The 15,801-nt window shown below is 38.1% G+C and overlaps 1 protein-coding gene across 1 annotated transcript in view; it reads right to left on the bottom strand.

The window, feature by feature from the left end:
* Positions 1-1,318: 1,318 nt before the first annotated feature.
* RNF130 (ring finger protein 130) overlaps positions 1,319-15,801 on the bottom strand; it is a 121,092-nt gene continuing 106,609 nt past the window's right edge. The window contains exon 8 of the mRNA XM_036847173.1: positions 1,319-1,441. Coding sequence (XP_036703068.1) covers positions 1,332-1,441 — 110 coding nt within the window. The 3' untranslated portion in view covers positions 1,319-1,331. The remainder of the gene's footprint in view (positions 1,442-15,801) is intronic.

Here is a 15,801-nt window from a genome sequence, read left to right as displayed (position 1 = left end):
AGAAGCCAGCTGCACACGAAAAATGGCAAGTGTTCACTTCAAACTCTGTCCTACAGAGTCAATACAAATCACAGGGCAACTCTGCATGGCTTGCTGCTGGATCTAACTCTAGGCATATGGAACTGAAGTTTCCACTCTCATACAAGGATCTGAGGATTTACATTCACATCTCTCCGTAGCTTATATCGATGGGAGAAACAGGCTGAACTACGGTGTGTCCTTAAGCAAAAAGGATGCGTAATTTGTTTTATAAATGTGCTCACTGTGGTTCTGTGTTGGCATTACTCTTAAGATACATGTTTCTTGCGATGTTAACTTGATGTCATCCCAGGCATGTGGGAAGAGCATGTGTGTCCCTCATGTCTGCCACGCTGGCTACCAAGGCTTTCCTGTAAGCTCCTGTGCCTGCTTCATGCTGAAGCTGAGGCTGGTGGGAGGGGACTGGGCTGGATCGGTGAAGACTGAAGACGGGTGCTTATATGGTATCTAACAGCACGGAGGTGGTTTGGTTTTCTCAAGAAAGCACTCAGAACCTTCTGATTTTGACAACCACTGGCCGTCACCTGGGGATCACCATGCCCAGCTGGCCTCCCGGGCACTATCTCCCCATACACATCAGCAGTTGCCAAGAAGACAAGTCCACTGGCCTCAGGGACAGGGCTTTCAGTGTTTCAGTGGTCACATAAGCACTCGTCACCTTATGTCATGCTCTATGAGGGACGTTGGCAACAACACAGACAACTGCCTATACTGCACAGCCTGCAGCTCCACTGCAGTGCGCTGGGTCAGTCTCAGAGGAGGGACACAAGGCAAGGCTTTCTCTTAAGAACCCTTAGAAAGAAGTCCTTTGACAGGAAGTAAAGTAAGAGACAGGAAAATACAGAGTGGGCCAAGGAGCAGCAACTTGTGCCCTGCATCAGTAAGAAGCAGTGCCTGCAGGCTTTAGTACGCATTATAAGTGGGGAGCACAAAAGGTATTTAAAAACACCCAGCGGCACCCCGACACAGAATAGCATGTGATTATTCAGAGACACGTTGGCAATGCAACATTAACCCCTGGGCCCCGCCTCTTCTCTGGAAACAGCCAGGCTTGCTGGGGCCCATGTTCAGTGGCCAGCTTTGGGTAGGTTTTCAGTGCCATGAGGCTACCCGGGCAATAACGTTGTCCTCAAAGCCTCACCTTGGGGGAACTTGGCAATTTAACCCTGAGCCCCAACCTGTGCTTGAAAAGCACTGCCATTCTTCCAAAATGGACACTGACAGAAGAATACAAAATAAGAAAGGTGATCATAAATCAAATCACAAAAGAGGTGACAGCCCATTTTTAAAAATCAGGTTTTGTTCTCATCATACATGTCCAAAGAAGGTTCGATTGTGGAGAATTCACTTTCATACACCAGGCTCCGAGGGGACAGAGAGTTCCGATGAAAGAAGTGACCGCCTAGAAAAGGAAAAAGAAAAACAGACTTAATAGGTTGTCAGGCCTATACTCCCCACACGGCTTGAAGGAAAGAACACGGACTACTTCAAAGCATCACATTTTCTCAAATATCTCCATTTTGGGCTCTTATCATGAAAAGAATACAGGCATCCCTCAGTGTAAGCACACTTTAAACATGTAAATTCCAGTGCTTGGATCCCCAAGAGATAACCACTGGAGCTCTTCAAGCAAAAGCTGCCTGTCTTTTTCTTAAGAGAAAAAGACTCCACTTATACATTTGAAGGCTTCTGTCTGGGGACACACGGTCACGTGGAGAACTCTCAAACCTCCTGTTTGAGCACCTGTTCTGGGCTGAGCCCGATGGTGGGGGTAGGGTGGGCACAGAGCCCCTTCATCAGCTGAGCAGACTGACAGATGTGACTTTGAAGCTCTGATAATGCATTAAAAAGTTTTTATTTATATCCAAGTTCATTTACATGGTTAATTCTACACATGTTAAGACCAGTAATCTCCAGTCCTCCTTTCTCAGACAGCCACTTTGAGCTGATCCATGTCCCTAAATAATATGCCTTTGTTGATCCTTCCTAATTGTTTCAGTCTTAGACTTTATCTACCGCACTCCTACTATGGAAAATGAGGATTTTCCCCCTCCCCTCTACCACATCCACACGTATTTTCCATTGCCCCAATATAACTATATTTTGATTAAAAAATTCAGTGTGTTAACAACAAGGTCCTATTCTATAGCACAGGAAACTATATTCAATATCTTATAATAAACTATAATGGAAAAGAATATAAAAAAGTATATATATAGATACATACCTATATATCTATATATATCTGAATCATACCAGAAACTAACACAACATTATAAATCAACTATACTTCAATTTAAAAACAGATTTAGGGCTTCCCTGGTGGCACAGTGGTTAAGAATCTGCCTGCCAATGCAGGGGACACGGGTTTGAGCCCTGGTCCAGGAAGATCCCACATGCTGCGGAGCAACTAAGCCCGTGCGCCACAACTACTGAGCCTGTGCTCTAGAGCCGGCAAGCCACAACTACTGAGCCCACGTGCCACAACTACTGAAGCCCGCGCGCCTAGAGCCCGTGCTCCACAACAAGAGAAGCCACCGCAATGAGAAGCCCTTGCACTGCAACGAAGAGTAGCCCCTGCTCGCCACAACTAGAGGAAGCCCGCAGGCAGCAACGAAGACCCGACACAGCCAAATAAATAAATTAATTAATAAATTAATTTAAAAAAAAGATTTAAAAGATTGTGTCTACATTATTTGACTATTTGTGCTATTCAGAGCTGAGCCATGCTTACTCTGGTCCTTCCTTTTCTGAACAACTGTTTGTTTTTACAGCCTTATTGAAGTATATGTGACATACAACAAAATGCACATATTTAAGGTGTACAGTTTGACAAGTTTGGACATATGTATGCACCCCTGAAGCCATCACCTGAATCAAGATAGTGAACACCTCCATCACCTTCAAAAGTTTCCTGGTGTCTCTGATAATTCTTGCACTTCTCCAGCTCTGCTCCTATCTCCAGGTAGACCACAGATTAGTTTGCATCTTTCTAGAATTTAAGTGGAATCATATGGTAATTTATTGGCTTTTACAAATAAAGCTGCTATGAACATCTGCGTACAAGTCTGAGTGTGGACATGTGCCTTCCTTTCTCTCCGGTAGGTACTTAGGAGTGGAATCACTGGATAGGTGTATGTTTACTTTTCGAAAATGGCTGTACCCCACCAGCAGTGAATGTACCCCACCTCCAGTTCCTTGGCATCCTCGTCGGCATTTAGATGGTCAAGTTTTTACATTTCAGTCATTCTAGTAGGAGTGCAGTAGTATCTCATTGTGGTTTTAGTTTGCATTTCTCTGATATTTGGCTTCTTTTCCTGTGCTTATTAGCCAACTGTATATCTTCTTTTGTGAAGCCTTTTGTTCAAATCTTTTGCCCACTAAAAAAATTTAGTTGTCTTCCTATTATTGACTTGTAAGAGTTTTTAAAAAAAAAAATTCTAGAAACAAGTCCTTTGTCAGATATATGTTTTGCAAATATTTTCTCCTGGTCTGTGGCTTGCCTTTTTATTTTTATAACAATGCCCTTTGAAAAGCAAAAAGTTTTGAATTTTGATAAAATCCAATTTATTGATTTTTCCTTTTATAGTCTGTGCTTTTTGTGTCTGAATAAAAAAATCTTTGCCAAATCCAAGGTCATTAAGATTTTCTCCTATGTGTTCATGTTTTATATTTTTAGCTCTTACATTTAGATGATCCACTTCAAATACATTTTTGTATATGGTGGGAAATAAAGGTTGAAGTTCAGCTTTTGCCTATAGATATTCAATTGTTCCAGCATCATTTGTTTAAAAGATTATCCTTTCCCAATAGAATTGCCTTGGCACTTTGGTTGAAAATCCATTGATCGATGTGTATGGTCTTTTTCTAGGCATTATTCCAGCAATTCGTTTGTCTATCTTTACACTAATATAACACTGTCTTGATTACTACAGCTTTTTAAATCTTGAAATCAGGTATTATAAGTTCTTTAACTTTGTTCTTTTTTTTTTTTTAACTTTTTATTTTACTTTGTTCTTATTGTTCAAATGATATGATGGGCAGGGAGGAGAGGAAGGCTGTTATAAGGAGTATAGACAATTATTAAATGAAAGCATTTCATGCACTAGTATGAGTAGTAGGACCATTTCTATTTTCTTGTTTAACTTTCCTATATTAAAAACTTCTGCATTTAAAAAACTGGGATGAATTCAAAGATGCTTACCATCCGTATAAGCAGACCTCTTAGAGGAGTCCCAAGTAAAAGACGGGATCTTTGATCTCTGACAGCTGAGTCTCAACCCTCAGAGGAATCTGCATAGTCCAACAGGGCTAAAGGGTTAAAGATTTTTTTTTAAAATTTGGTTGCACAGGGTCTTAGTTGCAGCAGGCAGGCTCCTTAGTTGTGGCCCCAAGGCTCCTTAGTTGTGGCTCTCAAGCTCCTTAGTTGTGGCATGTGGGCTCCTTAGTTGTGGCATGTGAACTTAGTTGCAGCATGCATGTGGGAGCTAGTTCCCTGACCAGGGATCGAACCCTGGCCCCCTGAATTGGGAGCTCAGAGTCTTATCTACTGTGCCATCAGGGAAGTCCCAGGGTTAAAGATTTAAAAACCAAACCAAACAAACAAAAGAAACCCAGCAAAAGAAGAGGCTTCCTGCTCTGCAGGAAGAACTAAAGCTGCCAGAAGTGGAAATGACCTAACTTTTTGTGTTAGTGCACTGCTCAGCTGACACCAAATCTTTGGTAATAAATAATGGGTCAGAATTTACTCAGTAATCTACCCAGCTATTAACCAGTTTACTTGAGAAAAATATAATATCAAGAGAGGAACACACAAGCAGCTGAATTTCAGAGAAAGGCATGATGCTGGCTTTGCCAAGAAAGCACAGCATATTTTTCAACACCTGGAAACATCCTCTTTACTGATTAACTGATTATTATTATTTTTGTTATTGGCTACGTAATGTTATTAAAGTAAACTCTTGAGGTATAACCTATATACAGATGTGCACAAAGTATAAGTGTACAGCTCAGTGAATTTTTACAAAGAGAACACACCCATGAAATCACTGGATCAAGAACTAGAACCCTACAAGCACCCCACAAGGACCTCTATTGATCCCAGTCACTAGGCCCTCTCTTCTCCTCCAAAGGAAACCACAGTCCAGACTTTTCAGACCATGGTTTAGTTTTGTCTATTTTCAAGTTTACATAAATAGAAACAGAGTATATCTTCTTTTGTGTCTGGATTCTTTCAGACAATATTATGTTGTGACATTCATCCATGTCATTGAATATAGCAGTAGTTTGTTCATTTTCACTGCTGCATGATATTCCATTGTACGACTACCCCACAATTTATTTATCCAATCTTCTATTGATGGACGTTTGCTTTGTTTCCATTTTGGAGCTATTATGAATATTGCTGTTAGAATATTCTTGTGTTTCTTTTTTGTACATGTGTATGCAATTCTCTTAGGTAAACTAGGGGTGAAATTGCTGGGTCTTAGGGTATGCATATACTGGCAGTTTTGGCAGATACTGGCAGTTTTCCAAAGTGGCTGTACCAATTTTTACCCCCACCAGTGGATAAGAATTCCAGTTGTTCTATATCTACACTAATTCTTGATATTTTCTGACTTTTAAATTTTTGCACTTCTGGTGGGTATATAATGGTATTTCATTGTGGTTTTAACTTACATCCCCTGATGACTAAAAAAGATGAGCACTTTTTTATATGTTTTTAGGCTATTTGTACATCTTGCTCATCCTGAAACGTGTATTTCTTTTGCTCATTTTTCTATCAGGTTGTCAGTCTTTTCCTTCTTTTTTTTTTTTTTTTTTAGTCTTTTCCTTCTTTATTCTGAGTGTGAGTCCTTTGTCATAAGTAATACTTATGACATTATGTAAGTAATATATAAGTATTACTTATTACTTTGCTGTAAGTATTATAGGTTTTCTTCTAAAATAGTGTATTGTGATGAACAGAATTTCTTAATTTTAGTGTGGGCCAATTTATCTATCTTTTGTTTTATGGTTAGTGCTCTTTTGAGTCCTGTTTAAGAAACTGCCTATCCCAAGGTTTTGAAGATATTCTATTTTATCTTTCAGAAGCTTCATTGTTCTACCATTCATATTTAGGTCTATGCTCCACTTCAAATTCATTTTTGAGTATGGTGTGAAGTAGGAATCAAGATTCATTCTTTCTTTATAGATATTCAGTTGATGCAGCACCACTTATTGAAAAGACCATCCTTATACCCACTACTATACAGTGCTACCTTTGTATGAATCAAGTGTTCATAAATGCATGGTCGTTTTAGGATCATATTCTGTTCTATTAAGTTATTTGTCCATCCTTGTATCAATACCTCACAATCTTAATTACTGTACCTTTATAAAAAGTCTTAATATCGAGTCCGGTAATTCCTCCACTTTATCATTCTTCAAGATTGTCTTGTTATTTTCGGTCTTTTAAATTTCCATGTAAATTTTACAATCAGCTTGTCAAGTTTTACACACACACACACCCCTACTGGGATCTGACTGAAACTGTAGTGAATCCATAGGTCAATTTGGAGAGAATTAACATCTTTATAATATTGAGTCTTATAACCTATCAACCTGGTATATTCATTTATTTCGGTCATCTTTAATTTCTCTCAATAATGCTTTATAGTTCTCTGTGTAGAAATCTTGCACATATTCTTTTAGATTTATTCCTCAGTATTTGATGCTTTTGTAAATGGTATCTTTTTAAAAATTTCATTTTTAATTTTTTATTGTTGGCATATAGAAAGAAAATTGATGTTGCTAAAGTTACTTATTCATTTTAAGAGCTGATTTGTGGAGTCTTTTGGAGTTTTTACATACACTACTATGTTGTTTGTAAATAGTGACAGGTTTATTTCTTCCTTTCCAATCCTTACATCTATCTCTTTTTCTTCCCTTATCATATTGGCTAAGACTGCCAATAAAATGTTGGAGAAATCACAGGAGGTATCTTGATTTCCAATCTTAGGGAAAAGTTTTAAATATTTCATTATTAAGTATGATGTTTGCTGTAGTTTTGAAAATACTATTAGATACGGAAGAATGGGTGCTGAATTACAGCAAATGTCTTTTCTGTATCTATTAAGATAAAAATATGACTTTTCACTTTCATTCTGTTAACGTGTTGAATCGCACTGATTTTCAACCTTGCATTTTTTAACAAGTCTAACTTGGCTGTAATTTTTCCTACTTATATATTGTCAGATTCATTTAGCTAATATTTTATTTAGAATATTTGTATCTATATTCATATAGTAAATTAACTTGTAATTTTCTTTTTTGTAATGTCTTTGTCATGATTTGGTGTTAGTGTTATGCTGGTCTCAGTGAAGGACTTGGAAGTATTCCTGTTTTTCTATTCTCTGGACAAATTTGTGTAAGACTGTTTTATTTCTTCCTTAGATATTATAAACAATTCATCAGAGAAACCACCTAGGCCTAGAGTTTTAAAATTTTTAAAAAATTAATTAATTATTTAAAAAATTAAAGTATAGTTGATGTTATAACATTAATAACATAATATCTATAATGTTACATTAGTTTCAGGTATACAACATAGTAATTCAATATTTTTATAGATTATACTCCATTTAAAGTTATTATAAAATTTGGCTATATTCCCTGTGCTGTATACTATATGCTTGTATCTTGCTTATTTTATAATAGTAGTTTGTACCTGTTAATCTCCTACCCCTAGAGTTTTTCTTTGAGGGAAGATTTTAAACTATGACTTTAATTTATTACTTAGATGTAGGAGAATTCAGATTTCCTGTTTCTTCTGTGTCAATTTTGGTAATTAGTATTTTTCAAGGAATTTGTCCATTTTCATTTAAATTTCAGAGATTCTTAACACAAAGTTGTCATAATACTCTTTTATTATTAATTTTTTTATTATAGTAAAAAACATAACATAAAATTTGCCATCTTAACCATTTTTAAGTGTATAGTTGAGTAGTGTTAAGTATATTCACATTGTTGTGAAACATCTGCAGAACCTTTTCATCTTGCAAATCTGAAATCTATACCCATTAAACAACAATTTCCCCTTTCCCCCCTCCTTCTGATCCCTGGTGACTACCATTTTACTTTCTGCTTTTATGAACTTTATTATTCTTATTTTTAATGTATGTAAGCTCTGTACTGATGTCCTCTTTTTTGTTCTCCTTATGGGTCATTTGGGTCTTTTTTCTTGATCAGCAGAGGTTATGAATTTTATTAGTCTTTTCAAAGAAACAACTTTTACTTGGTTGATATTTTTTCTATTGTATATTTGTTTTCTGTTAAATTAATTTATGATCTTTATTATCTCCTTTGATTCAGTTTGCTGTTCTTTAACTGAGAGGAATGCTTACAACACTGATTTTTAGCCTTTCTTCTGTTCTAATATATGCATTTGAAGCCACAGATTTCCCTCTAACATGGCTTTAGCTGCATCACACAAGTTTTGATATGTTGTGATTTTATTGGCATTCAATTAAAATTTTTTTTATAATTACAACTGCAATTTCTTGACTCATGAGGTTGTTTTTAGAAGTTTATTACTTGATTCCTATCATTCCAATATCTTTTTGTTATTGATTTCTAACTTAATTCCAGTGGTCAGAAAACATACTCTGTATGACTTCAATCCTTATATATTTGTTGACATTTGCTTTATCACCCAGAATATGGTCTATTCTAGTAAATGATCTATGTGCACTTGAAAATAATATATATCCTGTAGTTGATGAGTGCCATATATATGTCAATTACATCTTGTCTATTAATTATGTTGTTCAAATCTAGATCCTTAATGAATATTTCTCTGCTTGTTACCAAGAGGTGTGTTTAAAATTCCCAGTGGGACTTCCCTGGTGGTGGCACAGTGGTTAAGAATCTGCCTGCCAACGCAGGGGACACGGTTTAATCCCTGGCCTGGGAAGATCCCACATGCCGCGGAGCAACTAAGCCTGTATGCCACAACAACTGAGCCTGCGCTCTAGAGCCCGCGAGCCACAACTACTGAGCCCGTGTGCCACAACTACTGAAGCCCACGTGCCTAGAGCCTGTGCTCAACAAGAGAACAAGAGACGCCACTGCAATGAGAATCCCGTGCACCGTAATGAAGAGTAGCCCCTGCTCACCGCAACTAGAGAAAGCCTGAGTGCAGCAGCAAAGACCCAACACAGCCAAAAATAAATAAATAAAATAAATTAATTAAAAAAAATAAAATTCCCATTGTGATAGTGGAACTGTCTTCTTTTAGATCTGTCAATTTTTCCTTCATATATTTTGAAGATATATTAGGTACAAAAATTTAGAACTGTTTTCTTCATGACGGATTAACTCCTTCATCATTATGAAGTGTCCCTCTTTATCTTAAAGCATATTTTGTTATATTTATATAACAATTTTCTTTTGGTTAATATTTACATGGTATTTATTTTTCTATCATTTTACTTTCAACATTTCTGTCTCATACTAAAGAACTATTACACATTCATTGATGTATATGTATATAAATTTTAAACCTAGTCTATATTTATCTTTGAGTATTTAAGCATCAATTTACATTCATTACTGACATATTGGGATTTAAATTTATCATTATATTGTTTTGTATTTATCTGACCCGTTCCATATTATTTTCCTCCTTTTTATTTTTAACTCTTCTTAAAGATGACTTTATTATTCCATTCTCCCTCATAAGTTTATTATATATTATTTATTATTCTTTTAGTGGTTTTGCTAACCTAGAGACCATTATTGTTTTAGTTGTTACCCTGGATCACAACATGTATCTTTGATTTATTAACATCTAATATAAATTGGTGTTTTTTAATTATTCCTGTAAATACAAGTGTCTTGAGTACTTTTATTCCATTTATCCTCTCCCATCTTTTTGTGCAATTAATGTCAACTAATTTCCACAAGACATTATTATTAGTGTTTTATATTACATCGATTGTCATTTTACCTGAATATTTACCCTTGATGTTGCTCTTGAATTTTCCTGCATCTCCATGTTTTTATCTGGAATAATTTTCTTCTGCCTGAAGAACTCCCTTTCAGTGTTTCTGTTTGTTGGAAAATGTCTTGTTTCATCTTTATCTTTTAAAATTTATTTTTATTTTTTAAAAAACTTTTAAGAGTATCATGATTTTTAAAAAATATTTATTTATTTATTCATTGGCTGTATCGGGTCTTAGTTGCAGCCCGTGGGCTCTTTGTTGTGGTGTGTGGGCTCCTCTCTAGTTGTGGTGTGCAGGCTCCAGAGTGGGCTCTGTAGTTATGGCACGTGAGTTTAGTTGCCCTGCGGCATGTGGGCTCTTAGTTCCCTGACCAGGGATTGAACCGGCGTCCCCTGCGTTGCACTATGGATTCTTAACCACTGGACCATCAGGGAAGTCCCCTCATCTTTATTTCTGATGAATTTTTTCCCCTAGGTTTTTAGGTTGGCATATTTTTCCCCCTAACACTTCATTCCACTGTTTTCTGGTTTCCATTGTTTCTGTCAAGACACCAACTGTCAGTCCTCTGTCGCTGCTTTAAAAGTAATATATTTCATATAAGATAGATAACCAGCAAGGCCCAACTGTATAGCACAGGGAACTCTATTCAATGTTCTGGGATAACCTATAAGAGAAAAGAATCTAAAGAAGAATGAATATATTATATGTATAACTGAATCACTTTGCTGTACACCTGAAACTAACACAACATTGTAAATCAACTATACTCCAATAAAATTAAAATTAAGAAAGTAATATATTTCATATTGAAGAAGGAAAAACAGAGTTGGAGGACTCACACTTCCCAATTTCAAACTTACTACAAAGCAACAGTAATCAATACCATGTGATCCTGGCACAAGGACAGACATAGAGTCAATAAAATAGAATTGAGAGTCCATGAATAAACTCATATATTATGCTCAACTGAATTTTGACAAGGGTACCAAGACTATTCAACAGGGAAAAAAGAATAATCTCTTCAACAAATGGTACTGGGACAAATGGATGTCTACATGCAAAAGAATTTGGATCTCTACCTCACATCACATACATATGCTGACTCAAAATGGATGAAGATCTAAACATAAGAGCTAAAACTACAAAACTCTTGAAGTTTTTGTGACTTTGAATTAGGCAATGGTCTCTCAGATATGACACCTAAAAACACAATGAAAGAAAAAAAAGACTCCATCAAAATTAAAAATTTGTGCTTGAAAGACACTATCAAGAAAGTGAATAGACAACTTAAAGAATGAAAGAAACTCTTTGCAAATCATATATCTGATAAGGGTGTTCTATTTATTTATTTATTTATTTATTTGGCTGCATTGGGTCTTAGTTGCAGCATGCTGGATCTTCGTCGCCGAGTGCAGGATCTTTGTTGTGGCATGCGGGTTTTTAGCTGTGGCATGCAAACTCTTAGTTGCAGCATGTGGGATCTAGTTTCCTGACCAGGGATTGAACCTGGGCCCCCTGCATTGGGAGCGCAGAGTCTTAGCCACTGGACTACCAGGGAAGTCCCAGAAAAACTTAACATTTATATACAATTTCACAACAATCCCATAAGATAGAAAAGTTATTCTTATTTCACAGAGAGGAAACCAAGGCTCAGAGAGATTAAAAACTTGCTCAAAATCATAAAGCTACAAGTTGAATCCTGGTAAATCTGAATCCAAAACTAAGTTATCTTTCAGTTTTGTACTCTTAAAACATAAGTAACTTGGATTACAGTTATGATCAAACTGCAAAAAACATTTAACAATAATTTAAAACTCCCTAGTTGCAACACCATTAACTGATTTGTTTCTTATGCTGCATAAGAAATGGCAATAGTAAATAAGAAGGTATACTTTTTCTGAGGCAATCAAAATTTAATTAAACTTCAAAAACTTCCCAAGGACTTTACAAAGGTCCTGGTAACAACTTGGATTTAAAAAATACAGTGTTGGGCTTCCCTGGTGGCGCAGTGGTTAAGAATCCGCCTGCCAATGCAGGGGACACGGGTTTGAGCCCTGGTCCGGGCAGAACCCACATGTCGCGGAGCAACTAAGCCCGTGCACCACAACTACTGAGCCTGCGCGCCACAACTACTGAGCCTGCGTGCCACAACTACTGAAGCCCGCGTGCCTAGAGCCCGTGCTCCACAACAAGAGAAGCCACTGCAATGAGAAGCCTACACACCACAACGAAGAGTAGCCCCTGCTCGCTGCAACTAGAGAAAGCCCGCACGCAGCAATGAAAACCCAATGCAGCCAAAAATATAAAATAAATAAATTTAAAAAAAAAATAAAAAATACAATGTTGCTACTACTTCTCTTTCTTTTCAAGAAATTTAAAAAATAGAACATAAGTGAAGACACAAGTTTTCAGCACTCAGTGCTGTAATAGAGCCAGCTAAATAACTAAAGGACCTGGCAAATTTTAAGAATTACTTTCACTATGGAAACCTCGCATTCCTATAATTAATGTAACAATGTAATCTACAAATCTTTATCTTGTGTCTTCTTAAAGAAATTAGACAATGTTCAAGTCTTCTTTATCCTGAGGAATCAAGAGTTCACTTGGAGTAAGGCTCCAGGGGTGACGGTGCTTGGCTCTGTGAATCGGGGCTACTACACCCCCCTTCCTGGTCCCCTTTCCTCCTATTTTCTTTGCATCATTTCTAGCCTGTGGGCCCCATTTCTAGATCAGATGCAAATATTTGCTCACAAGCAGCAAAGCTTTAGGTTTAATGGTGGCTGCACCTGTTGAAAAGTGATAAATGACCAGAATTTTCACATAAAGCTTTTCTCATGTAAAACAGGGATCGTGGTTGGAGGTGAGACAGCTTTTCCAAGAGACCTTTCGAAGGGCTTCATGAATTCTCACCTGGACCCAGGACCCCTGCTCCTTGATGAAGATGAGCATGGGTAGACATGAGGGAGAGGTAGTGGTGCCCAATGGACCCAAGCATGGAATAGAAGACTAGTCGTAAAACCTCAGCAGTGTGGAGCCTTTCCTGGTCTGAAGGATGCCTGAGCAAGGCTTTCCTATTATCAACACTAGGAAGGACTTTTATAGGTCAGTCCATCTTTCCATACAAGGAAGGAAGAAACAAACATTATTGGGTAACACTATATGCCAGGCACCTTCACAAATCATCTATTTCTCACAGCCCTGTGTGGCTATTATTGTAACTTTCATTCCACTGCTGAGAAACAGAGGCTGCGAGAGGGTAAGTGACTGACCCAGTCAGGAAGGGCCTGGTCTGGGACTCATACCTCTGTCGCCTGACTACACGTTCGAATGTGTGGATCACATCGGTCTACAGCACCAAAGAGATGCTGCTTTGTGTGTTTCAGTTAACTTAGCTGGCTGTGTAGGTGAAGTACTCAGAGGGTCAATAAAAATTCAATTTGCTTCTCCCAAAGCTTAGCAGTGCTGGCCTTGACAGGAACCTAAATACTATGCTCTGCTGCTGTGAACTTTTATGTCTGTCTTAGGCTGCACATTAATACTTCTGTGGAAGAGGATTCCAGCCCGGTTTAGAGAGTGGGAGCCTGAGTTTCAATGTACAATTATACCCACTCAACAATAAATGCCAGGAGAGAAAGGCGGAAGAGGAGGGTGAGAGAGAGAACATTTAAATAGTGGGGGTGAGTCTGCCTGTCACCCCATACCAGGAGTGACAGGAATATATGACTCTGACGTTTCCTCAGTAAGTTGCAGTCTCCTGTATACCCCCTGTCAGCATTTCACTGGGATTTGAGGGATTTTTCAAATGTAATTTGGGCTACACTTTGTCTTTTGCCTTTATAAACTACCCCTACCTGCTGAGACACAACTTCCCTACACTATAGTTATGATATGCCTGTGACCAAAAGCAAAATCCTGGAGAACTCCCTTTTCTGGGACAGAAGAGAAATTAAGTCATTTGTGCCTTGAATTCTGAACGATTCTTCGTTGTCCACATGTGTAGGCTGTTCTTGTTTTAGTCACGTGTGGTAGCGTGTGTGTATGGAGGTCATGAGGCAAGAAGCCTCCTAGAGGAAGGGTCAGGTCAGGTCCACCTCTGGCCAAGTGCCCAACTTCGCCCTGAGCTTTGGGGCAGCCTGAGCAGGAAGAGGCACCCCCTTAAGGCAGAGGGCAATGGTGCCTCAGCTTCCTCTCCCAGGGTGAGAAAACCCCTTTCCCCGTGATTAGGAAAGACCGACTGACGCTTTCCTCAAAAGGAACTTTCATGAAAAAGGAACTGGATAATTTTAAGATTTACTAGATTTCTTCTCAGTTTTTTGAAGCCTCATCAAAGAATGGCCAGGCTGTTGCCACCAATATAGCACACCCATCTTGGGCATCTTTTCATCACCTGGGTTTGCCATTACCCTTTCTTATGCTCAGGTCAAACTCGGGTTTAGCTGCTGCCCTAGCTCCTGTTATTTATACCTGCTTTTTGACTCCTCAGTAAAGAAAGTATTTCCCCAAGACAATTTCAAAACTTCTCTCTGAGCTGTACTCTGAGTGGGCATAAATGCACTCATCAAGCTCTGCTGCACTGAGTGAATTCTTCCTAGAGGTCTCCTTACTTACGGAGTAAGAGTTCTAGAATCTTCCCCTTGTCACTGACCCAACTGTTTTCATCCCATTTCTTACCTGCTGGCTTGTTTAAGGTAGCTTCTAAGCTGTAATGTTCTAAACCAGCACCTCTACCTGCTTTCTTTAGTGATCCCAGTATTTTAATTTCAGGAGCCAGTCTGTGTCTAATTCATACCTGCCAAAATGCACGAGCCTCTTCATGGCTCCCCACTGGAAAGCCCATGCTTTGTGCAGCGCATCACCATCTCTAGCTCTAGAAAAACTCTTCTCACCAGCCCTGCTTGTGTCCTAAATCCAAGCCCATCAGACTTCTCAGACTTTCCTACTATTATGCTTTGCACACATGGGTCCAGTGGTCAGCATGCCCTGTAACCTACCTTCCACTTGGCGAGCTTCTCTAAGAGACAAAACAGAAAGGGGGTTAGAACACAGACGCCGGGGTCAGGCTATCTGCACTGGAGTCTAGCTGCAGCTACTTACTAGCACTTTAACCGTGGCAAGTTATTGGATTTCTCTCAACTTGTTTCCTCACCTGTAAAACGGGGTTAATAATAGGGTTGTTGCAAGGATTAAATGAGTTAATATATGCAAAATGTTTAGAAGAGTGCCTATCACATAGTAAGCACTATAGGTTAGCTATTATTATTGTGGTTAACTTTAAAAACATAATGTGTGTGTATATACTGTCCATTTTTCTGTGATACACACACACTATATATAAAACAAGTAAACACATACCCTATAATTTGTGTGTGTGTGTGTGTGTATATATATATATATATATATATATATATATATATATATATATATAAAATATGTGTGCATATATAAAGCTTTCCCCTCAAATAGTTCCCTCTGTTTATTTTCCTGTTTTTCTCCCGAGACTCTGAATTCCTCAAGTACAAGAACTGTGCACAACCTAACAAATACTGGCCCAACTGTCTCATGGATGAAGGGTGGCCAGCAGTTAGGAACAATGACCCTGGGCTGCCAGGGTCTCATTTCTGACTTTGCCACTTAATAGGTGAGTCATCTTGGCCAAGTTACTTGACCTTCTCTAAGCCTCAATTTCTTAATTTGTAAGAGAAGAGCTGTAACTTCTCTCATTGGGATGCTGCCAAGATGAAAATTATAATGTATATAAAACACTCAGCATGGTGTCTGG

This window comes from Balaenoptera musculus, chromosome 3 (assembly GCF_009873245.2).
Source record: "Balaenoptera musculus isolate JJ_BM4_2016_0621 chromosome 3, mBalMus1.pri.v3, whole genome shotgun sequence".
Classification (NCBI taxonomy): domain Eukaryota; kingdom Metazoa; phylum Chordata; class Mammalia; order Artiodactyla; family Balaenopteridae; genus Balaenoptera; species Balaenoptera musculus.
This window is presented reverse-complemented; position numbering and strand designations above follow the sequence as displayed.